Here is a 24389-nt window from a genome sequence, read left to right on the forward strand (position 1 = left end):
TTTTTTTCAAAGGCAACCAATAATTGCATAATAAAGAAACTGAAACATAAACGACTCACTTGTAAAAGCCAGACTTCACAAAAGCAACAAAAGTCCAAACTCCGATGAACATATACATAATCGCTATCAGACCGAAACAGTGGATCACTATGGTAACACACAACAGGATGAATTTTAACCGACTGATGAAGGAACTCGAAAAGTTTTCGAAACACAGCGTCAAAGGGTCATATTGTCACACAGTCTCTATTCTGCAGTGGAACATGGGCGAGGACACGTTAGATTACGGCTATGTCTCGCCATGGCTAATCATTCTTTAAATAAAACAGCCAAACATGATATACACTTACAATATACACACTATCACACAGCAACACGAAACACAGACAACTAAGATGTGAACGATGTGTGGAGTTGCTTTCCCAATATTGAATATTGAATATTGAATATTTTATTTCGATAACTTAGGCCACCAGCCTATCGTTACAAAGTCTTACATAAATTATTTTCCTGAAGTCAAAGGCTTACAATGTTTTTACACGTGTCATACAAAAGTGTACAGGAAATTCTGAATTGATGTACTGGTTCGATACATTAAAATACTGCAATTACAATATTTGTTTCCTTTTCTCTATGCTTTTCACAATGAATTTTGCCAGAGAGAGTAAAGCCTTTGTGTTTTGACTCTTCATTAGTGTAATGAATTTAAAGTATGATATATCCTGTAAAAGTAATAATGTAAATATTTTTGTCTTAAAGTGTGGTTCAATGCACATTCCAATATAAAGTGATACTCATCGTCTATCCTATTTTTATCACAGAATTTACATAGTCTTAGACCCCTATCAATTTTGTTTTCACGGCCTCTTACCATTTCTAAATTAGTTTCTGTTGAACACCTGATTCGAGCAATTGCAAATACAAGGTATCTTTCTGGTAAAAGATCAATATACCTCTCTGGTTCGAGAGTAGATTTAAAGTTGACATAATTATACAGAGTTTTATCATTCAAGACATTCGTGTACCATTCTTGGTTTGAGGTTTCAATAACTCTCATCATAAAAGTTGACAAAAAGTAGTCTGGATCTCCTATTTCTTGAGACAACCAAGCAAAATTAAAACCATGGTTTTGTAAACAAAACTCTAATATGTGTTGCCCAAGTTGTTTTACCATTTTCATCTAATTTAATACAACATATTAAATGCTCTGCGGGGAAGTCTGTGGTTTTCCATATATATCTTTAACCAATGTTTTATCATTTTCTTTGTACACTTAACGTATACTGGAAATCGTCCGTACTCCCCAAGTACAGCACAGTTTGATGTACTAGATCGTACCCCAGGAGTTTCTTACAGAATTTCATTTGAATTCGTTCAATATTGACGTAATGTTTAAAACCCCAAATCTCTGCAGCATAGCTAAGAATCGGGGTAACCATGGCGTCAAAAAGCTTGAAGTACAATGAAAGACTTAAATTATTGACTTTACTCCAAAATTTACGTACAACACCCATATTTTTGCTGGCTTGCTGTGTTAACGTATTCACTGCTTTTCCCCAGGTGCCCCTGCAGGAAAATAGTAATCCTATAAAAACTGACACACACAATCCTTTTCCCCTCATAATACCATTTTTCAGATCTTGCCAAAGCACCCCCTGATTTAAAAACAATAATCTTTGTCTTTTTCATATTTACTTTCAATTTCCAATCATTAAAGTACTGCTGTAATATAAATGAGCCTTTGTAAACCATACAATGTATTTGAGAACATGATCACATCATCGGCGAATAGAAGCAACAAAAGATCACACATATCATCAATTTGAACTCCAGAATACCCAGAATCCAGTACCATTGATTGTAATTCACTTATGTATAGTACAAAAAATAGAGGGCTGAGCATACAACCCTGCCTTACTCCAATATTACAGGAGAAAAACTAGACATCTTATTATCAATCTTTACACATGATTTCACATCTGCATATATGTTACGAAGCATATTCAACATTTTGTACCCAACACCTGACATTGAAAGCTTATGAAATAATTGTTTGTGATCCACATTATCAAAGGCCTTTTCGAAAGCTACAAAAAGACAGTAAAATGGCAATCTTTTTCTTGAAAGATCTTTCTAAATTAAAGCATTTAAAACAAAAAAGTTATCTGTAGTGCTATAACGACGTCGAAAACCAGCTTGCTCTTCTGGAATCTTATTTGACAACTCAGCCCACTTATAGAGTCTTCTATTGAGAATACCTGTGAATATTTTACTAAAAACACTGAGTAGAGTAATACCCCTGTAGTTGTTTGGTTTGTCTACATCACCTTTTTTATAAATTGGAAGTATTATACCTTTAGCCCACCCCAAAGGAAACACCCCTGTGTCATAAATCTTATTGAAAATTTTGTTCAATACAGGGAGTAGGTCAGACTCGGCTGCTTTGAAAAATTCCCCAATGATTTTGTCAAATCCAGCAGCTTTCTTGTTTTTCAGATTCCTAACACTGTTTGTTATCTCACTATCTGTAATCTCACTATTTAAAATTTCATCACCCAGGGAATCTGACGAGCTGTTGGCCTCATTATTTCTCGGTATATCCATATCACAAGCCAGTTCCCTATCCCATTCTGTACTCAACAAACCTGAAAAATAATCTTCCCATTGAACCATCTCTATATCATTTTTACATCACCTTTGTAAGTAAACTTTTTGATGGATTTCCAAACAGAATTCAAACTATTTTCAGCATGAAGTTTCTCATTCTGTTTGTCCATAAAACCTCTATACTTTTCTTTACAAAGCTTTGAATACTCATTTCTCACTTGTCGGTATTGATCATAATCAGCTGGGCTCCCTGAAGCTCTGAATTTATTCAACCAATGGAATTTGAGTTTTCTTCTGTCATACCACTGATCATCTGTGCGTCTACGTGGCTTAGAAAGTTTTGGCGGTTCAAACATGTTACATTCTTTTCCCACCTCTTCAAGAACAGCTGTCAAATTATCGACCGCCTTATTTAAGTCCACATTAACCAATGACAAAACACTTTGAATTTTAGCCTTGCCATATTCAGTTGCAAAGATTTTTTTAAAAGCCACTCTTTCTTCTGGCTTCCACCTGTATCTTCCAGTATTACCTGGCAGTCTTGACTCAGACTGCACATGTGATTGCAGAAAATTACATTTCAATTTACATATCAATGGAAAATGGTCAGAGCCAACCATTGTTGGGATTTCAAAATGAGTGATATACTGATATAACTTTGTTGAAACACAGCAATAATCAACTATACTTCTACCCTTGTTTGCAATACAGGTAAAATTTCCACACTCGTCCCCAGGAACTCTTCCATCTAAAAAAATGAAGAGATAGTGTACAGCACAAGGATAACAAACTTAAACCAAAACTATTTATTGTGTTGTCCTTTGATTGTCGTGGAATTGAGAAATCATCCGACTCATAATTTTCTGAAAATTCAGAAAGGAAGTCAATATCGTCATCTGCAATATAATCAGACAGTGTAGTTGACGACCTTGCATTCAAGTCTCCCATTACCATGTAGTGTGAATTGCTATTTTCAACTTGGATATTAAGCAAATTATCCTCAAGATTTTATATTCCATTGCTGAAATTCTTAGTATCATATTGAGAAGAACCTTCTGGTAGTACATAAAGTAACATATAAAATAATATTTTTATCAAAATCAAAAAACTCATTTTTCAATTTTAGTACAATAATTTCGTCTATTTCAGCATTTATTCATTCTGGAGATTCCTTTTTTTCTATTTTGAATTCACAAGTACAATAACTCCGCCACTGTGTCGGCCTTTTGCTGTCATTCTTTGTCGTACAAAACTATAAACAGAGTAACCAGGCAGACATCTTGTGAAATCAAATTCATCTTTAGCCCATGTTTCCACAAAATCGATAACATCAAAAGTATTACAAAATTCAATAAAACATGGTTGGTTCAACTTTGATTTCAAACCGTGTACATTCCAGTATCCTATTTTCGACGAATTTACAATCTCACCAGATGCAATACATCTGTTCAGGCCTTGGCCACACCGCTATTGATTTTCTGAAATACACAACACTTCATTTTTTTCTTCGTTATATTTATACACCATAGATTTACCATATTTGTATACAATCAATTTATCATATCGCACCACAGTTTTAATTGTTTCATCGTCGTTCAAAATTTCTCGTCTTTTTGCGAAAAGTTTCTTTCTAATTCTTCTCGTTCTTTGAGAAAAATCTTCGTCGACACATACAGTTGTGTCCTTTAACTTGAATCCATTTCTCAGTACAAGCGCTTTATCTTTCCAAGACGTAAACATTACGACAATAGGTTTCGAACCTCTCGTTGTCGGCGCATTTATGATCCTGTGGGCTCGCTCTATCTGTATATCTTTCTCTATTTTCATGCTGTCTTTGATAGTTTTCTTTACTTTCGTTTCTGTGGTCTCCCACGACTCTTTCCCGTCTTCTTGATCAACTCCATAGAACAATAAATGTATTTCTTCTGGTCTGGTTTTCGAGATCATCTTTCTGTTTCACAACATCCTGGATTTCTTTCCGTGAATTTCGCATATCTCGTCTAAGATTTTCCATTTCATGCTGTAAATCTTTGTTAATTCTCTCTAGACTTTCATTCTTCTCCTCTAGACTTTTCACTTCTGAGTGTAAGGCGTTCATTTCACAATTCAAGGCACCTAACTGGTCCTCCATTTTTATGTCATATCTCCTATCATTTTGTGAACACCTTCCAACTTTACATTCATTTCTTCCTTTATTTCTCGGAGTTGGCTCAGTATGGTTTGTCCTAAAGTCATATCTATGTCTCCTTCTACAACTGTTTTTCTACTCATCAATGGGGACCCACCTGGTGACGAAGGAGTAGAATCAGGAACAGAGGCTGCGGCTGCCGTATTTGTACTTCGTAGTCTTCTGTGGATACTTTCTTTGTCAGTCTTATCAGATTTGGGTCCAGGGTTTGATTCTACATCTCCAGCACGTAACAGTAAAACCGTTAGTGCCGAAAACACCAGCAGACAGATTCCAAACGGGGGCCCATGAGCTCCGTTGTTGTGCGACCCACGTTTTCTGCCTTTGTTCATGGTATGCTCATCTGCATGGCCACGTCTCCAGCTACTCGGCTGGACGAAGAGGCGAAGTCTTGCCCTCCAGCAATCCACAGAAATGCTCATTTTGATAATTTCTAGCTTGAAACGGTTCGTTGGTCATTCACGCACATACTACCAGTCGAGTAACATGAAATTTTACCAAACCAAATTTTACCAATATTGCTTTTCTGTTTTCGTTGCTACAAATGTATCATGGTCAGAGATGAAACGAAAATTCCTTCACCTGAAAAACTTATTGAGTTATTGTGATTGTATATTGCCAATTGCGTTGCTTATTTAGAAATTCCTTCTGTATATTTTAGTTCGATCATTCAGAGTATAATGAACCTTTCTGCCCATTTCTTGAATAATTTATTTACATTGAAGTTCTGAATACAGAAGCTAATTGAAAACAAAACTTGCTTGAATATTTTAAAGAACGTCTTGACTTTTCCTTGTGTCAAAGATTAACTTCGATAGTTCGATAGTTCGATTATAGTAATAATATGGAAATAAAACCGTCATTTTAAAATTGAAGTGACAACATTAAAATGTTCGTTATACAACCTTATAAACTGAAAGTAATTGTCTGAAAACAACTGACATATCAAGCATGCAGTCAGGGTTGAATGGCGCCCTCAACGCCGCTGTCAAATCATAGAAACTCCAATCATGAATGGTCATTGTATGCCCAAGGCCAGGATCTGTATTGAGGCGAATTCTAATACTGTTTGATAGACTGTCGACAGATGTTTTTCGACTTTTTTGTCATTGCAGTAACACTGGACACGGCCCACCGCGTCAGCGAATGTGCGAGAAATCATACCAATAACAGAAAGGAAAGGCACAATGGACTTGCAATGTCGTAAAACGTTTCTAGGAAACTTTCGGTCCCGTTTGGCCCCGGTCTGGTATCAGAGTAACACGGGTAGTCGGGCGTTGAGCAGGCATCCGTGGTTAAGTGGGCATTCTACATCTACACATTCCAGGCCGAAAAGTATTAAAGCCTCTTTAAATACTATAGCCCCGATCTTTTGATTCTTCTGTTATCATTTTTGTTTCTTTTGCGAAATACACTAAGTCTTCCTTGTCCTACGTGTAAAATTAAGCTGAAATACTTGTCAATGCAGCCTGTAAGTGTACAACCTCTAAATGTTATTGTTGAAAGATGAACGCTTGTCCGGATCAGAATTCATTTGTCAATAATATGGATATGGTGTGCATTTGTGGTCGAAAGGGTAATACTATATATTTAATCATATTTTATGAGAAGGCAAAAGAGCATGTATTCGTATTTTAACTAAAACAAAAAATATCTGTCAGAAGTTACAGCTGAATCCCCTGAACGAATTGGCATCGTTGATTTAAAAGTAATCACAGGGAGAATGTCTCTATAGATAAATTTCGTTATTTCTTCACGACATTGTGCTCTGGTCCGAACGGAAACTTGGTGATATCTTCACCTCCATCCTCCGTCACCACCACGATATCGTGTTCCCTATATCCACCTGCTCCGGGCAGACCCTCTGGAAGCATGATCATTGGTTCCATGGAAACTACCATTCCTGGCTCAAGAACGGTGTCCACATCTTCTCGGAATTCGAGGCCTGAAATGGGGAAAAAAACATTGTGTAGGATTTCACCGCTGTTATAGTAAATATGGAAGACACATTGGCTGATCGATTAAAGGTTCGTACTGCTCGTGTGCGCACTGCCTTCTCGCACTACAAGGGGAATAAATTTGTTACTGTATACGGGGCCCTTACATTTTTGCCGGGGAACTTGGCCTTCGGTTTTTGTTGTTGTTGTTTTTTTGGTTTTTTTTTGTTTTTTGGTTTTTTTTTGAACTAGGTAAAGAGTCAAGCATTATCTCCCCGGACTCCATCTCTGTATGTAATTATCCTTCCTCTTACCGGCCTCTCTTCCATAATAGTGGCACATTGTCCCGAAGGAGTGTCCATAACCAAACGATCTGTACTTCAGTACGTCGTGCTTCCTGTAAATCTCGTTCAATTCGCCGGCGATGTCGCAGCACCTGCTGCCGGGCTTGATCAGCTCGATCCCCTTGCGGTGAACTTCGCAGTTGATCTCCCACAATTCCAAGTGTCGGTCGGAGGGGATGTGGTCGTAGAACAGGGTCCTCTCCAGTGCCATGTAGTACCTGAAAAAATACAACGACAGATAGGGGTGACCATGTCGAGATATCGATGCGGTCATCGCTAAGCAATACAGTGTCGTTTGCCATGGAATGTCGATATTTTTGAAATCAGAAGAACTGATATCTATGACTTCGGTGCAACCAAAGAACACTGCATGGGCGCAGTCTTTTTAAGAAGACAATACGTTATTCTTATGGGAAGTCCAATTGTTTTGTGAAGCAATTGGACCCCCTAGGATTACGTTGTTTTATGGTTTATCAGTTTTAGCCAGTGTAAGTGTTCGCCAATATTGGCATGGATTTCTAGATTGTATAACATTTGAGCTTGGAACAGGTGTGGTAAGGAAAAAAACGGAAAACGCTCTGCTAAACATAAATTAAAAAAATAAAACCAATCTGCAGCCTTGCCGCTTTAGCAGAAAACGATTGCAGACTGCAAAACGGCACTGTTGTTTGATCGGACAGAGGGCACACATATGTATGCTGTTTTATCCACTCAGGAAATATACATAAAGATCTCTGAGCGCGAAATGAATTGCATGCCGCCTTTCTGATGATCCTGAGTCTTTTTGTCCAAAAATTTATCTCTTCCGTTTCGAATTGGATGTCGACATTCTGATGCAGATTTAAGGATAGCCATTCGGATAAACCGGAATATCTCCTGTTCAAATTAATACTTGTGGACCAACTCATTTACGAGAGGAGACTAAGTGAAGTCTGTGATTTGAGTCATTTCCCATGTAGTTGTGACCATTTGCCTTAAGGTATTTGAGTAGGTTGGACACAATAAAGAGCAGCTATACTCGAAAACCGGGGCGGACTAGATGCATCACGTTCAGCCCTACCGCGCAGACTCCACTCTCATTACTCCGTCAGAAGCTGCCAGCAATATCTGCGAAACTCGGACAGTTTTGCGCGGAACACAAAGATATGCATGATAGGCAGCTTTGGAGGATCGAGATGTATCTGATATTAACCGGTTTGAACCAAGTCTACCCCGAGAGTTCAAACCTTCAACCACGGGAGTGGGTGTCACAAAATCAGCGACGAACTGAAACAACCAAATCATCATACTTGTGTCCCGTACAGGTAATCCATTCAAAAGTCGTGCCATAATCACGCTGTTTTAGTATAGGCTTTCTCAGACACTGAGGCAAATGTTTTTTTTTTCATATCAAAATATAATAGTATTATCTTTAGATAGCAAAATGACCACAAAGCCATTCCTGGTTTGCGACTACTTTCCGTATTTCCATTACTTACCCGGCAATCATTGGAAAGCAGTTTAGACTGAGGATATCGCCTTTCTGAATGCGTCTACTAGTGGGTGGGTTGTGACAGCCATCAGTGTTCAGTCCCGACTGGCACCACGACCAGGCTGAATGAGAAAGTGACCAGCACAGTCACGTGTTTTCTAAAAATCCGCTCTGCGCCTACGCGCCAAATAGACGCGTGTACATATGCCTGAGAGGAAGATAGATGAACTTGCTATTTTTCACAGTAAAATTGAACGCCGAAGATGACAAGGCATGGTCCTAGCCATTTAGTTTCCTGACTTTCTTCTTCTTAGGCATATGTATATACGTCTATGGGCCGCGTAGGTGCAGAGCGGGATTTTAGAAGACAGGTGACTGTGTAACCATCCGTTGCATTGTACAGAATTGCAAGTCCATGGGTTCTCTTTTCAAAGAGTTTTTACAAATGTATTACTGAGCGAGCGGAAAAACCCCGGATGTTGCTTATCTGCTACTGGATATCAATTAACCAGAAATCGACATTGCTGGTATTGTGAAGCTAGAAGCGAATTTGTCGTTGACTTTGCTCATAAGGAACCGTGACAATGACCGTGATAGCATATAATTACCATACCAAATGACACATGGTCTTGATACAGCGTGTCAGGGAACCACAAGTTTGGGGTAGCTATAACCACGGTCCCTCCACTTTTGTGGAGGGACCGTGCTATAACTTAGGAGTGTTTTGCTTCATGTTTCATTTTTTTGTCATTTTCAGAAACTCTTCTAGGCTATACATATAGAACTAACTCTACAACAATGGCAACGTCACCGATAGAAATCCGAAAACGCGTTCGTTTTCAGATTTCCCGCTTTTTAACGATTCTAATGAGTACTCGGTACTTGTACTTTGCGGTTTCCTTTTCTTTTGCAGTTTACCACTTCGTCCATGACATGGTAAGATACTCACTGTCCCTTAACTCTGCATGTGGAAAAGTTTCAGCAATTCCGCGAACCATTGCTTCAGTTGCCGACAAGGCAACCTCATATTCACCGACGCCTTCGGCAAGAGCATCCACTCCTGCCTGGCCTCCCAAATCTGCTATACGAGCGCCCTCTCTGATCAAAGCAATCTCTTCGGGCGATTTAATCAGTCTCATTCGCATGGCTGGTTCCCCGACATCGACAAGTTGCCCCGCTGGTAACGCCTTTTCAAACTTTTTGAACCGCTCGAAATCAACGTCATCAAACTCTACGCCGACTTTGCCGACGTAGTCCTTCAACACGCTGCCGACGGCGCGGTAATAATTGTCCTTGTGCCAATCGGTGTAGACGATATTCTCTGCTTGACCGGCGCGTCGCCACGGTTGGCCGCCGTCAACATTTGCGGACACCAGAACGGCCTTGTCCATAGTCACAATAAGAGCGAACGGCCGACCGAACGCATAGTACAAGTAGTCGCTGTAGTAGTTGATGTTGTGATATGAAGTAAACAAACTTGCGACGAGACTGTCCTCTTCCATGTGCTTGCGCAATCTCCCCAGACGATTTTTCATCTCCGCCTCCGAGAATGTTGGTTGGACCTTGGAAAAGTAAGATAGTAGATTAGACATAGACTGTGTGGAAACATAATTCATTGCGTTTCAAGGCCAGCATAGACTGTCTGGCAAACATAAAATTTGCTTCTCGTCATCGTATGATCACTTTGAGACCAGCGCGTCATCTCTCTCCCCCCCCCCCTTTCTACATTGGCACGTTCTGAAAATACCCACACAATCATAAACAGAGAGGAACCCCTCCCCCTTATAATATTCCTATATGGTCTAACACAACATGCAAGAGGGGTTTAGGATACAAGTGACCTAGCGGCCGATATAGTGTCGCTATTATAGGTTAGTTTTTATGAAAACAATTACAGAATCACTGCATGACAAAAATCACATTCACAGAAAACATGAAATAGCTAGAGAAAATTGACGTCCTTCTTTGACGTGGATTAGTCAAGTGGTAGGTCGTTCCATCGCATCGGAATAGTGGGTTACCGCCACAAACGCATTCGGTTATGCAATGTAGTGCAGGCTACTGATTGTGGTATTCGCTTATAGCATAGTGGACGTCGTACTAATGAAAGGGGCACATTTGAAATTTCTGATGCTAAATAATTACGAAGTGATTATGATCATAACATTAATGGCGCATCCCTTGAGAAATAATATTGAATTTCCAAGTTCTGAGATCAGTGATATCACAGACAACCTTGTCTGTGGTGATATACTATAAAAGCGAATTTTTGTCTCAAAACTTCGCTTTTATATCACCACAGACAAGGTCGTCTGTGATAGACTAAAGAAGAGAACGCTGGCCTAAAAATGATAATGTAAATTTCAATTACGACGACGACGACGTAAACAACACAACGTATCGCACTCACTTTCGGCCCATTTCTCCTGTCGACTAATCTGGGCATGTCCCTATTTCTGGCTCCTGAGTCGGCATGCTGCCACCTAGCGATGGTCGACAGCGTTGGCGGTAGCCGACGAGCCGCAGCTGCTCCAAGAACCTGGTTGATCGGTGAGCGAGCGTTTAGTGCCGCTCGAAACATTTCTGTTGGTACTGTCTCAGTGTCTGTAAGGTCAACAAACAGGAAATCAAATATGCGGGTCCGTCATTAACTTGCTCGTGTCTCCGCAATGAATAGACCTTTCAAGCGACCAACAGTACCTGTGGGGCGACGCCAAAGGTTCGATGTCTGATAAAAATACATCTTTTTAAAGTTTTGCTCCACCCCCCCCCCAAAAAAAAACAACTTAATTGTTGAATGTTGATCATGGGTTCCCAAAATTTCCTTACTGCGATACTTACAATCATATTTACACATACTCAGGATGGGGAAATTGCGAATAACAACAATATTCATATGAAAAATAGATTAAATTAAATCAATTTCTGTTATCAGTAAGATAACAATCACTGTAAGTATAAACACCGATAACAAAGTGTCCCCGCCGGTGTCCTCTTCGAACAACAACAACACAACAACAACAACAACAACAACAACAACTTTCTAGATGTAATAACAGTAATGTGTTTGATTTAGCCCATGTTGCACCAACACGTTATTCGACATTGATGGGGGAGGGGGGTAGCGGTTGTTGACGTATTATCTCCTCCTTTGTGAGGCGACATTTTTGATGCTACCTTAAACGGATACAGTCGTCGGAATTGAGCTCAAAGGTCCATACGACCAATGTTAACACTTTATTGAAGATACGGTGGAGATTGATGAAAGTTAAAACATGTCTATCATAATCTGCATCGTATGATTTAAATGTTGCAGCTATGATGACGAGGTGCATCTAGATACCGTGCACGAAATGCATAGTTTGTAAACAAGAAACTCGCACAGGCGCAGTTCCGACGACTGTTTCTCTTTTAAGTAACTCGCTATGGACGATCTTTGGTGTGAACTCCACACATGTTCCAAGTCTATTTCGGGAAAACAAATAAATCTCTGCAAGATTTGATTGAAGTTACTTAAAGTTAGTGCCAAAGAACGAAGTGCACGCATTCAGCTTGGCTTGATCTGGTATCGAGCGCGAACGTTGACCCAGCGAAGGAAAACATCTGAAGCGAAGCGAAGCAAAATAGAAAAACGCTTAACATGAATAGGAGACTGAATCGTTTTAGAATCATTTTACCTTAAGAAAACGCCAAGCGACTCGTGGGCTAGCGTACGTGACCTTGTGAGCTGGGAAGTTGCGAACTCTGAATAAACGACCGGCTATCACGTTTAAAGACTTTTGATCGTCTGAGACGATTGGCAGAATTCTGAACTTTGGCCCATGATTTTCCCAGGTGCTCCTTTCACTAGCCCTGCGTACCGTGCTGTGTGTTCCCGGCGTTCACAGCCTCCCCGGGAACACACAACACGGTACGCACGGCTACCCCGTCACTTATTCGTAAACTTTGAGATATCAGTAGATAATACGGTGGTGAGGGGAACCATGATGGCATTTCAGTCGCACTCACTGTATACCCACCTGCAGCGATGTCCCTTTACAGCCAACACGCTAAAGACGACCTAGCTGCGTTTTCAAGTTGGTTGGTTGAGCATAATCGGTTAAAAGAACTGCACGTGACGTATTAAAGGGCCGCCCCAAAAGGAGTTGTCGTTAGGGAGCGTTCAATTATTATGGCCGGGGAGGGCCGGCATTTTCTTCCTGCGCATCAGTTGAAATAAGTGAACCCCCCTACCCATTGCACCAAAAAATTGATGACCCCCTTTTAAGATGACAAAAATTTCATGACCCCCCCCCCCACATGGCTTGAGTAAAGTTGCACAAACATACACCTCTGGAGGGGGGTATATTCTCAAAAACAAGATTCTCAGATTTTTTCAAATGACCCTCCTTACAAACTCACAAGGTGTTAATGTTCAAATTTCCCCTTCTGACTTGCTATAATTTTGAAATTACCCCTCAAAGGGATTGGACAGAAATTACAGGTGGATCGCAATATTTTTGCACAAGTGTGTGTGTACAAAATTTTGATATTTGGATTTAATTGATAATCAGCTGTTGATAATGTTGATTCACTATACATGGTAGTCTATGAGAAAACTATGTAATACTTTTTCAATACAAAACTATATCTATGCATTCATAGATATTTGATAATTGACATAAAAGTACTTAATTGGAATAGGGTTGTTACAACTGGTATGTGAACAAAAAGTTTGACTTTAGAATTTCACCAAAAATGTTCATCAACTACGGTATAAGCTTACATGGGAGTCTATGATAAAATTGTGAATAATATTTTTCCAATGAAAAACTTGCTATAGTTGTGCATATACAGACATTGAATGATTAACATAATTGTACTTGATTAGAATATGATGGATAAAGGTGCGTATTATGTGTACAAGAAATCACATTTTGGAATTTCACTGAAAATGTTCATCCACTATACATGGGAGTCTATGAGGAAACTATGAATAATATTTTTCAAATACAAAAATAGGTAAATCTGTGTGCTTATGTACTCTCGATTATTAATATAAATGTACTTGATTAGACTAGGGTGGTTACAAATGGATATGTGTGCAAGAAATTGGATTTTGGAATTTCCCCAAAATGTTAATTCACAATACATTGTAGTCTGTGAGAAAACTATGAATAATTTTTTTACGATGCTAGACTAAATGAATTTGTGCTTTTATAGGTGTTTGATAATTGATACAAATGTACTTGATTCAAATAGGATATTTGAAAGTTCAGATGTCGACAACAAGTATGATATTGGAATTTCACCTAAAAGTATAATTTAACTTTTCATGGTACTAGTAGTCTACAGGTAACTGTTAAATAATTTCCCTGACAAAACTTGCTATATCTCTAATATGTAAGTAATAGGAATTGTTCATTGCCCTCAGTGAGCTCGATTTACAATAAGACAAGCCTCAGAGTTGCCTAGTCAGATGTTCATTTGACAGATAATTATTCTTTTGTTCAGATTTACACTTAAATGACTTCAGAGAATGAAATCATGCAGCGAATCATTTTTATCTTCCAGAATATTTCTGAACACTGAAACTGCTTTTTGACGGGGTGGATACTCATGAATATTCAAGTGCCCCCCCCCCCCTCTGAGCTGTTTGAAAAATACATGACACCCCCACCTTTGCAGTTTTCAAATTTAAGGTGACACCCCCCCTGGATTTTGCCGGCCCATCCCCCCCGCCCGTATTAACTGAACGCTCCCTTAGTCTGGCTAAAGATGCTGCACATTAGCCCCGTTCTTACGCTGCGCTGTGCCCTCCCAATGGACAAGTATGGGTAAGCGTAAAGCTAGCATGATAAGCATGAATAAACTTTCAAACATAGGCAAGAATCAACCTATTGCGCTCACTGCACCAAACAACAGAGAGGTCGCTAGGGCAACTGATGGAGATCATTTGTCATTCAAACTAACGACTTTTAAGTACGAAAACAATTTTGTACAACGTTCGACCGACTGTAGTGCCCGCAAAACATGGGCCACCTTAAGATCAGTTTTCTGGCATTTCTATTTCGTCCAATCTTGCAGGATCCCCATAGCTGATGCGTTCTGTGCAGCATGCAGGTTCTATGCCTCCATTTCGGTCAATATAGGACACCACAGGCACAACTTTTTCGCGGGGCAGTCTAGATTGCAGTATAACCAGTGTTAATAATGGTGGGCCGGATTTTGAGCGTGCGCGTTTAACACACCGGAGATGTAACCGAATGTTCTTCCCGAACGGTTATTTAGGGCAATATGACGAATCTTTGTGTTCACAGCTCCTACCTCAAAATACACCAGACTTTCTGTCGACGAATTTCCCTACCTGTGAGCAAGGTCGTCCGTCTCACAGACATCAAGTAACTTGAGAAATTGGCCAGCACCATACCCCCTAAGTGGCTCAAAATGAACCGTAGATTGACTGTATCTTATTAACCCTGGTCGAAACTAATCTCCAAATATACTTCACGCGGGGAAACGAACACATTGCATCCAACTAAATCTTTCTCGAATCTATCAAATTTCTCAAAATCCCAAAATATTCGTCGAAAATGAGTAAATGGAAGTTATCACGAAAGTCACACACCCTCTTGACATATTCACTGTTTGTCACCCTGTAAACAATCGCTGCCATCTTAAGGGGTCGCAGATGAGCCTTGCTTCTGACCCGCCTGGCTTCTTGTGACGCTGATTGTAGTCCGAGTGGGTCAAATGAATGCCATCGTATGCTTTATGTTAATTCTTTTCGGGCTGCGTTCGCGTGTGAACCGAGTATGGTGTACATTTCATCTCACTTGTACGATTTCTGCTGTTCTATGCACAGTCACCTGTGGTCGGTCTATTCCGCTCGGCGTCTGTGCTCCCATAGACGTGTGTACATATGCCTGAGAAATAGATGTACGCACGTCTATGGGGACATAGACGCCGAGCGGAATAGACCGACCACAGGTGACTCTGTTCTATGGTACATGCAGTCTATGGTAAAACATGCCACGCACTGGTCTCATAGAAGGAGATAGCGGGGTGGGGTGTCGTACATTTAATGGCTTCATTAAGAATACGCCTCGGGGACAGATATTCGGACTCCCAAACTTTCTCAATTCTTTTATGATCTATCACTTGTGTGGTTCATTAAGTAAAAGTGTCACCGCTAAATTTTTTTGAAAATATGAAGTTTTATTTTCTCCATAGATGTACGAACACAGGGATGGCAGCCATTTTGAATTTCACATTTCGGTAAATTTTTGGGTAATTTGTCTTTCTAGTTCACAAATTTGCAACGTGACCCCCGATTATTCTTCGTAATTTTGAAAGTGAACACTTGAAAGATTCCTTTGGGAAAATTCGAGCGAAAGTTTAAGTCTTTCACTTTCGAGACGCATACTACCTTTAATGAGATGGTACGATGGTCTCGTCAAATGATGACATAACATATGGTAATATGTTTTACTCTAGTCTCATTGAAGGCTATTAGTATTAATGTGATTTACATACTAGTATGCTCTCATTTATGCGATATCTGCTAAACAACGGTCTCGATGTGTAATATGCTACACACTAGTCTAGTTAAAGTTCCATTAGCTGTATCTTCTGGCGATTTTTCCCATAGTTTTGATCGAAATGATCACCGGCTTATGTTGAATAGCCTGTCAAATAACAGAGAATCGCATATTATTCGGAAACATTACATGCCCTACAACTAAATATACATGTGATTTTACAACGAAAATTTCAATTTTTGTCTGGACAGAAATACAAACTCTGTTGACACGCGGATTGCAACGTAGGCATTCTTCTGCACCTTGGCGAGCCATTTACAGCAATTTCAAAATAAATATTCATTACTTATGCCCGGTACTTACGTCGTAGTCCATTGTCCGAGCACGTTGCGTAGCCAGATGCATGACAATCCACGACGCAATGTTGTTTTGATCCCGCAATAAACAAGAACTTGTACAACTCGCGTGATCGCGGCGTCACCATATCTGCGTTCTCCCCAGCGCGCTGAGCATGCCAGACGTCAACAAACGAGCTCGGAAGGGCAACACGTTTGAACAAAAATTAGCAGTTTTATGTGGCTATAACATCACTAATCATGTTTGTTTCTTCGTAAAATAACATTTTGCAACAAATATGAGCCTCCAACATGGAATTTTCCGAGGTAAAAAATGGTCAAAAGTTACAGATAATGGCCCTTTAAGTGCAGTGGTATATGATAGTACTTTTCTCATGGAATGAGATATATACTAGCAGTCACATTGAATGAGAAATGGTATATATATATATATATATATATATATATATATATATATATATATATATTATATACATATATACATATACATATATATGTGTGTGTCTGTGTCTGTGTCTCTGTGTGTCTCTGTGTGTCTATGTCTGTGTGTGTCTCTGTGTGTGTGTGCCATACGAACACTACTCTCATTGAATGAGATAATTATGGTGCATATGTCGCCCACTAGTCTCATTGAACGGGATATGTCGTACGCTACATTATCCTCATCGAATGAGATATGGTGTATCCGTCGTACACTTGTCCCGTTGAACGAAATATGGTATATATGTTGTACACTAGTTTAATTAAAAGCGTTGACATATGATGTACATATACTCTCATTAATACGATACCTGCTAAACAACGATGTAATATGCTACACACTAGTCCTGTTAAAGGAGAAGGTTAACCTTCAGTATTTTTGTTGATTAGTTTTCTGAAAAACACGGTTCAGAGTACTTTACTTTATTTTGCCGATAGCGCAACAGCTTCGCTTTTTAGCGAAGCATTTAGGCGGAAGTGACGTAGAGATCTATGCGAGGCCAGTTGACATAAGCAAATGATCAAGGAAAGATCTAGACCTGATTAGATTTTGGTGATGAGGTCTGCATAATTAATACGCATTTGCATAATTAATAAAATTATGCACTAGGCTTTATCTCAAGAGTAACTCCACCAATTCATTTATATATTTATTTCTTCTCAAACCAACCGGTTGCCCAAATCACAGGTTCGTTTGAAATAAAATATAATACAAAGTATGTAACTAAAATAGACAAAAGATGAACAGGACATTTCACATGAAACATCAGCAGAACCATGACAAAAAGACAAAGAAACATCCAGACAAAATAAAACAATTATTCAGTAAAAAGCATCTTGTAAAATGCATGTCGGAAATATGTGTAGTTATTAAAAATATCAATATTTTGCATGTTACAGATGGAGTTAAAATATGTCTTAATAGATCTTGATAAAAAAGAGCGTTTCAAAATATTCGTACGTGCTGACGTTGGTCTATAAAGAACAGTACGTTATAATTAATTTGTGCAAGTACATCTGGTACACTATAAAAATTTTATGAGCAGGAGATTCTTACAACTAGCTTATTTGCATATTTACTTAATTTCTGTGATTATATTTCTACTATATTAAAATAGTATTTCTCCAGAGCTTGACAGACAAATAATTGCAACGTTAGATGTCAATACTTCAATCAAGATGAAACACAGTTATTATGAAATCGAGTTATAAAAGCCGACGACGTTTAATAACCAAATATAGCTTTTTTGGCGACTTTCACTTCTGGGGATCATAGAAACGAATGTGAAAGGAGCTGAATGAAACAAAACATCTGTAATATCTGACACACAAGTATAGATTTGACAAACCTTTGTTGTTAATCATACCAAATTCACTAATATTGATCTGATCATATCATTACCCCTACATAATTTGAATTGCATAACAGTCCTGCAATACAACCCATCTGGACTCATTCATGTCACAAAAGCAATAATTCCAAAGTTACACTTCACAAGTTTAAATTTCTCTAACTTTTACTGCACTTGTTATGTAAATTTCCTGGGTTGTTCTTTTTATGGCTTTGTACATTGTTACTAATGAAAACTGCGTACTGATTAGCGATTTTAAAACTAATATGTCTTGCTTCATTTACTCAAATAAAAGAGGGTGACTAATTTTCATAGGCTGCAATCAGTGTCATTAGAAAAAATATTTTGGTCTTCCTCCAAATCCATGCAACTTCAGAGATCCTTCTCCCATGCTTGTCTGTTCATCCTCAAAGTTTTATATCATAGGCACACAATTTATTCTCTCTCAATGGAGTTTTATATGAAAGATTTTTAAGATGTCCAATTCAGTATGTTGTATTTCATCTTGCAATTTTCATCTATTGCCGCATGGGCAACTAAAGTTTTACTTTGTATCGAGTACCCGGTTGCCTTCGCCTTGAACCTAATCAGAGAAGCGACTGTGGTTTGAATGCCACATACTTGCTGATCAGGGTGCATAAGCCATATGGCGGTAAAAGATTATGCCATTATGAAGCTTGTCAACTTTTCTCTCAAAACCCCTCCGCCCTGTTCTCGGGAAACTTGGAAACGCCGCCTTAACTGCCGTTGCACGTAAGAGTCTGTTCTTGTTGTGCAAGAAGCGTTAGTTCCTACCAGCACAGATTGAATGATTCCTATACCTACATAGATAAATTTGCTGCGGATCTGATGAGGGCGTCCTTTCTGGGGAATTTATGCAGCTGCGTCATCGAAGTCGTTGAACAATACTGTGAAGAGTTGCAACGGCAGACCTGTCCTGAACTTGATCAAATTTACATGGACAATACAAAAAAAGATACATACACACAGATACACATACATACATACATACATACATACATACATACATACATACATACATACATACATACATACATACATACATACATACATACATACAGACAGACATACATACATACATACAGACACACATACATACATACATACAGACATACATACATACATACATACATACATACATACATACATACATACATACATACATACATACATACATACGAGGAGGGTCTCCCCTTCCTCCTTGATGCATTTTAGGACAGTTTGACGTCGGGCAGCTTTTATAGTCAAATGCTTGCTGCAAAACACATCATTCTTGATTAGTTCAAAGTGAGTATTTCGTAATATTATGCAAATCCGTAGATGATATTTCACTGTGATTATCACTGAATATTCAAATATCAAGGATCATACATTATGTGTTTGAATAAATCATATCCTACCACCAAGGACTGCATCTTAATGCGGCCAAATTCACAATTCTCTGTGTGAAGTTAACGGACAGACAGAGCTAGACAGCTATACTCACAACCATTGAAGTTGTATAAACACATACCAAACGGTAGAACTGTGGTCGCTAGAATTACAAAACTATATCACAATTTATTACTTTCTTATATATTTTCATAAGTCATATACAAATTATTTGCGAAATTTTTCGAAAATAGATGCATTGAGTCATAAATTCACAAGAGCAATATTCACAATTCATAAAAAATGTGATTATTGAAGGTAATGATTTCGGCTGACTCGCAGCGTGTTTGCAAGGTTATATCTGATTGGTCGATTGTCACTATTCACAGCCACTTAGGGAGTCTATTTGTATTGTTTTCATTATATTGGTAAGATTCAGCCACCCAATTGGATAACAGCTTCGAAATCGCTGCGAGTCGCCCCAATAATTTCTGCTATCTGCATAGAAAAAGCTTAAAACATTTGTAGAAGATTGAACAAAATGTCTTCGTTCGAGAAATCAATCTATACTCGTCGATAATCCGATGACATTTCATAATACAGACATGATTTACAATTTTACAACTGTGTTGTATAACAAACACAACTCGGCAAACTCGCCATCTATGACCGCCCTAGAGAAAAATCATCTGTAAAAATGTCATAATAGATATTACGGTAACTTTCTGACAAATGGTAAAGTACTGATATGGTAGATTTTGATGATTAAGTGCATCAACGTTTGTCAATAAGTTCTGTCAATAAGTTGGCGAGTTCAGGAAATTTTACGCTTTGGTTAGATTGAGATAACTGGGTATCTCATATCCAAATAATTTAAAATCTTTCTCATATATGTTGTATAGTTCTCGTATTTGCTCTTTGGTGAGGGTGCTGAAATATTTGCGTAAATTGTCAGATCTCGAACTGTTTGTTCTGGCTGGCACGAAGTTTGGATATTCAAAGTCGGCGCTCATCAAGTTGAGGATGTAGGCGGAGTCCCTGGTAACGGTTTCCAGGTGCCCGATGATGTCATAGGTGATGTTGCAGGGATAACAGAGGTAATAGATGGGTTTATAGTGTATGTTCCAAGTTTCGGTTGAATCCTTTGTCATAATTAGATACCGCACGAAGTCTGGGAAAGTCAAAACTGAGGAGGAATTCGACGCTGGCGTCACTCCCAGTGTCTTCAGCATTTCGGCGATCAGTTCCATGCTGGGCTGCTGTTCAAACTTATTCACGTAGGCCGAGAGGAGGCGGTTGAACGGGTGGCGGACGAACATAAACTTCTTGTACTGTTGGAGGAGTTGCAGTCTTTCTGGGTGCAGGTATTGACTCAGCCTCTTGTAATGATCGTACACTTTGTAGATACTGGACCAAGGGATGGTGTCGTTGGCTGAAAACTCGCCTGCCAAGATCAGGAAAGTGCGCAGCCAGTTAGAGCTGCCAACCTTTTCCACTTGGCAGTACATGATGGAATGCGCGGGGTCGACCAGAATACGTCCGTAGTCGATTTTTTCAACCAAAGGCACATTGTCATTGCGGCACACGTCTTGTACGAGCCGTCGTCTTTGTTCAAAAACCTCATTTATGGGAGTCTAAAAGATAGTATTAAAAACAACAACAATAGATTGAGAAAAAAAAAGCTTTATATCAGCTGATACTACCTTTACTTCACAACCTCTGAGTTGACTATTTCTTTAAAAAATTGCGTAGATGTGCTTTTTCCTGGCAAGCAGAATTCTACGTGCGTTTAAGGTAGAATGCGCCTCGGGGACAGATAATCCGACTCTCAAAATTTTACAATTCTTTTCTCGTCTACCACTCAATGAAGGTTCATTTAAAGCTCCTAGAGTAACAAACATTTTTACCGTCTTAGTTTTTTGAAATTCGACAATTTTATTTTCCACATAAATTAACGCAGGGATGGCGGCCATTTTGAATGTCAAATACTGGTAAATTTGGGGTAATTTATCCACTACAAACTTTGCAAGGTGACTTATTTTTATTGTTGATTTGGTATGAGAATGGTTGAAACTTTCACTGAGGAAACTTTGAGCAGAAGTTTAAAGTCTTCACTTTTGAGACGCATATTACCTTAACAGACCACGCTGTACACTTCAGAGTACATGCACAGTCCCTCCATACACGGGGGACTATGATATACGGTATAGAAATGAGCGTCTGTGGACGTACTATTATGGTTGAGGGGTGGGGCTGGGGGTGGAGGGGTCAAAATGTGACGATGAATATATTAATTGGTTGAGTTTGATTAATCCTCAGTTTTTGATTGTTTTAATTCCCGATGGATCAATAATGGTTAATGGTCCCTTCTTGAACAGACAAAGTCAACATCTCCCCGAATTATATCGGACCGGTTGATTTTTTTTGTTTCGTGTGAACAACCATTCATACTATCCTGCTCACTGAAACACGCTGAACTTCAGTCGTCATATTCTGCTCCCTTCCTGCTTGCAGACACATCAATAATGCATCCATACCAGGTTGTCAGCAGATTTACACATTACGTGCAGACTCAAGATGTGAGTTGAGCTCGAATGATTGATAATTCAACATGTTTCAGGCTTCGCGTTTGCAAAGCAGCACACAACGTAACTTCGCAAATGAAACAAAATTGACCGAAAAAGAGCGACTTTGTGCTTTCACGGATAATACACTTATATTGAAATTGAAAGTATATTGAGAGAAACGAATTTTCAAAGACAAGACGGTGATGCTCAAAAATTAAATTCCCCTACGGAAATCATATTCAGGGATTCTGTATCGAAATCAACGTTAAAATTGAATAAATTTCATACATGTCGTCAAGCTGCGCACTAGGCATTCGACATGAAACTAGAAACCGCTGCACAATCAGAACAAAAGATAAGGGAAAGCACATCGAAAGTTACAGCTATCAATAGAGCTGTGTACCAACTTACCGCCATGGTTGTCGGAACTGGGTAATAATCGTCCCTGGATCCGCGGGAAATACTATCTCCCTTCCTCATCTGTGTCAGTTTCACTGAAAATGAAGGTTTTTGAACAAGTTGAGTGGGCAAGGAGCATACAATTGTGCCTGCAGGATGTTCGTAACAGGCTGTCCACAACATATATACTTTGTTGATCAAATTCGTTCGCCAAGCCTGATAAGCGCGTACGAGCTCTTGAAACAGCTCTTTCGGGCTCCGTGTGTTTTTGCTAAACACTCTCTGTTGGTTTGTTATGAGCGCATGACAGTATTTCAGATTTCCTCACTCGTTACTTCAGACAACTACAAGTTTGAGTAGTCACGTATGCGAATTTCAAGTTCGGGGCACCAAAACCATGTGATATAATGTCATAACCAATGCCGCCGAGTGCTGACGTTTACAAATGTTTTTCTTTGCATTGGTGGTTATGCAAAATTAACTTACCTGCATTGTAATGGATGATGAACAGACACATATTGAATCCTACCAGCAGCTTCAAAACATTGAACACTTTCTTTCCAAAGAGTTTTCGCATTGTTGTCTGGGAACCGTGGACAGTCTGATATATTTCGTCCTGGAAGTGGGGAAACATTGAAAGCAGGTATATGTCATTGTGAAAAATGTGTAGGATATTACAAGTATAACAAGCAAAATATATCATATTTGAAAACCGAAAATGGGTGATGTTGCTAAAGTTCTTCAACCGTTTTTGTTTATCTGTGGATTCTGTATAAAGTGTGCGAACGGAATTCTCACGACTGAGTGTATAGCTGCGAAACGAAGCTACTGTACTTCTGTCATTCTTGTATACCAGTACGGAGTCTCTGTAGGACTACGGGTTGCAGCACCATCTTTCGCTCGTTCACGTCTGACTCACTCTATCAAGTTGAGAAATCGATATGACACTCGGCCAAAACAATCCAAATTCTAACAGAATCTGGTTAAATATTATGTTCTTTTTCTCTTCAAACGAATGGTCGATCTTATAATGTGTTTACACAGAGTTCCCGATCGCCGTCGCGAGAAAGAATTCTAGCACTGACTTGCAGCAAATGCATATCACATGGTTTCATAATCATTTTGTGCGTAATGCCAGGTTTGGACGAAATTTTGAACAACATTCCGGGCCGACGATTGTCCGGAGTTGCCTCACGCTGAAATAATTCGCAGTTTCTTGACAGCTCACAGCTGAGTACTTGTTGACGATTTTAGGCTGGAGTGTCCATACTTGTCTTAGGATCGTTGTGGTGCAGACTGCAGTCCACCGCGTGCGATCTCGCTGAAGTGAAGTAGGTAAACAGTACAGGCACGGTCCAGATTCTGATCACTGACCTTGCTGCACGATATCTCGGTGTCTTCACACTTGCACGGGATCTTCTGGTAGCCTGGTTCGATCAACACCAGCTTGCGTCAGACACTGCCCAAGTGCCACGGTCCCACACGGTTTGCAGCGTGTTCGATGCCCGGCGGACAAAACTGCGAATGATTGCTGTCAAAGAGGCAAGAAAAGGTTTTCTGAATAGGAAAGCATCATTTGCATGTTAACAATCCAGAAAAGTAGTTTTGCATCTGACATTTTGAAAGTTGCCGGGTGGTATGTAGTTCGATATGAATACTTGGCGGGAACATGCGGCTATGTCTATATCTGGACGAGTTTTTGTTCGAGAAGCAATCTCATTGGTTGTAAGTTTTACGCACCTGTTGTACATCTACAGACACGCATTGACCCACAAA

The 24389-nt window shown here is 39.3% G+C and overlaps 2 protein-coding genes across 4 annotated transcripts; both read right to left on the bottom strand.

The window, feature by feature from the left end:
• Positions 1-5482: 5482 nt before the first annotated feature.
• Positions 5483-14959, bottom strand: LOC139142519 (creatinase-like). 3 transcript variants are annotated; one of them, XM_070712471.1, is made up of 6 exons: positions 14894-14959; positions 10958-11151; positions 9497-10109; positions 8555-8669; positions 7047-7294; positions 5483-6740 (listed from the first exon to the last, which is right to left on the bottom strand). In XM_070712471.1, the coding sequence occupies exons 1-6, from the start codon at positions 14952-14954 to the stop codon at positions 6541-6543; spliced, it is 1431 nt and encodes a 476-aa protein (XP_070568572.1). In that variant the 5' UTR covers positions 14955-14959; the 3' UTR covers positions 5483-6540. The 3 variants fall into 3 exon arrangements, with proteins under 3 accessions (XP_070568572.1, XP_070568573.1, XP_070568574.1); XM_070712472.1 differs by having other exon boundaries at positions 14854-14951; XM_070712473.1 differs by lacking the exon at positions 14894-14959 and adding an exon at positions 12567-12694.
• A 4852-nt stretch (positions 14960-19811) lies between these two features.
• LOC139142524 (carbohydrate sulfotransferase 11-like) lies at positions 19812-24140 on the bottom strand. Its single transcript, XM_070712477.1, has 4 exons — positions 23988-24140; positions 23100-23229; positions 22626-22708; positions 19812-21281 (listed from the first exon to the last, which is right to left on the bottom strand). Exons 2-4 carry the CDS (start codon positions 23188-23190, stop codon positions 20472-20474), a joined length of 984 nt encoding a protein of 327 aa, XP_070568578.1. The 5' UTR covers positions 23191-23229; positions 23988-24140; the 3' UTR covers positions 19812-20471.
• Positions 24141-24389: the final 249 nt, after the last annotated feature.

This window comes from Ptychodera flava, chromosome 10, assembly GCF_041260155.1.
Source record: "Ptychodera flava strain L36383 chromosome 10, AS_Pfla_20210202, whole genome shotgun sequence".
Classification (NCBI taxonomy): Eukaryota; Metazoa; Hemichordata; class Enteropneusta; family Ptychoderidae; genus Ptychodera; species Ptychodera flava.

Excerpts from the sequence above, each read along its gene's own strand:
- LOC139142519 (XM_070712471.1), bottom strand. The coding sequence starts at position 14,954 with ATGGTGCTGGCCAATTTCTCAAGTTACTTGATGTCTGTGAGACGGACG. Across the intron at positions 10,110-10,957 it reads ACAGGAGAAATGGGCCGAAA|GTCCAACCAACATTCTCGGA; the intron begins GTGAGTGCGATA and ends TACTTTTCCAAG. Across the intron at positions 6,741-7,046 it reads CTATTATGGAAGAGAGGCCG|GCCTCGAATTCCGAGAAGAT; the intron begins GTAAGAGGAAGG and ends TCCCCATTTCAG.
- LOC139142524 (XM_070712477.1), bottom strand. The coding sequence starts at position 23,190 with ATGCGAAAACTCTTTGGAAAGAAAGTGTTCAATGTTTTGAAGCTGCTG. Across the intron at positions 22,709-23,099 it reads CATCATCCATTACAATGCAG|TGAAACTGACACAGATGAGG; the intron begins GTAAGTTAATTT and ends CTTCATTTTCAG. Across the intron at positions 21,282-22,625 it reads CAGTTCCGACAACCATGGCG|ACTCCCATAAATGAGGTTTT; the intron begins GTAAGTTGGTAC and ends ACTATCTTTTAG.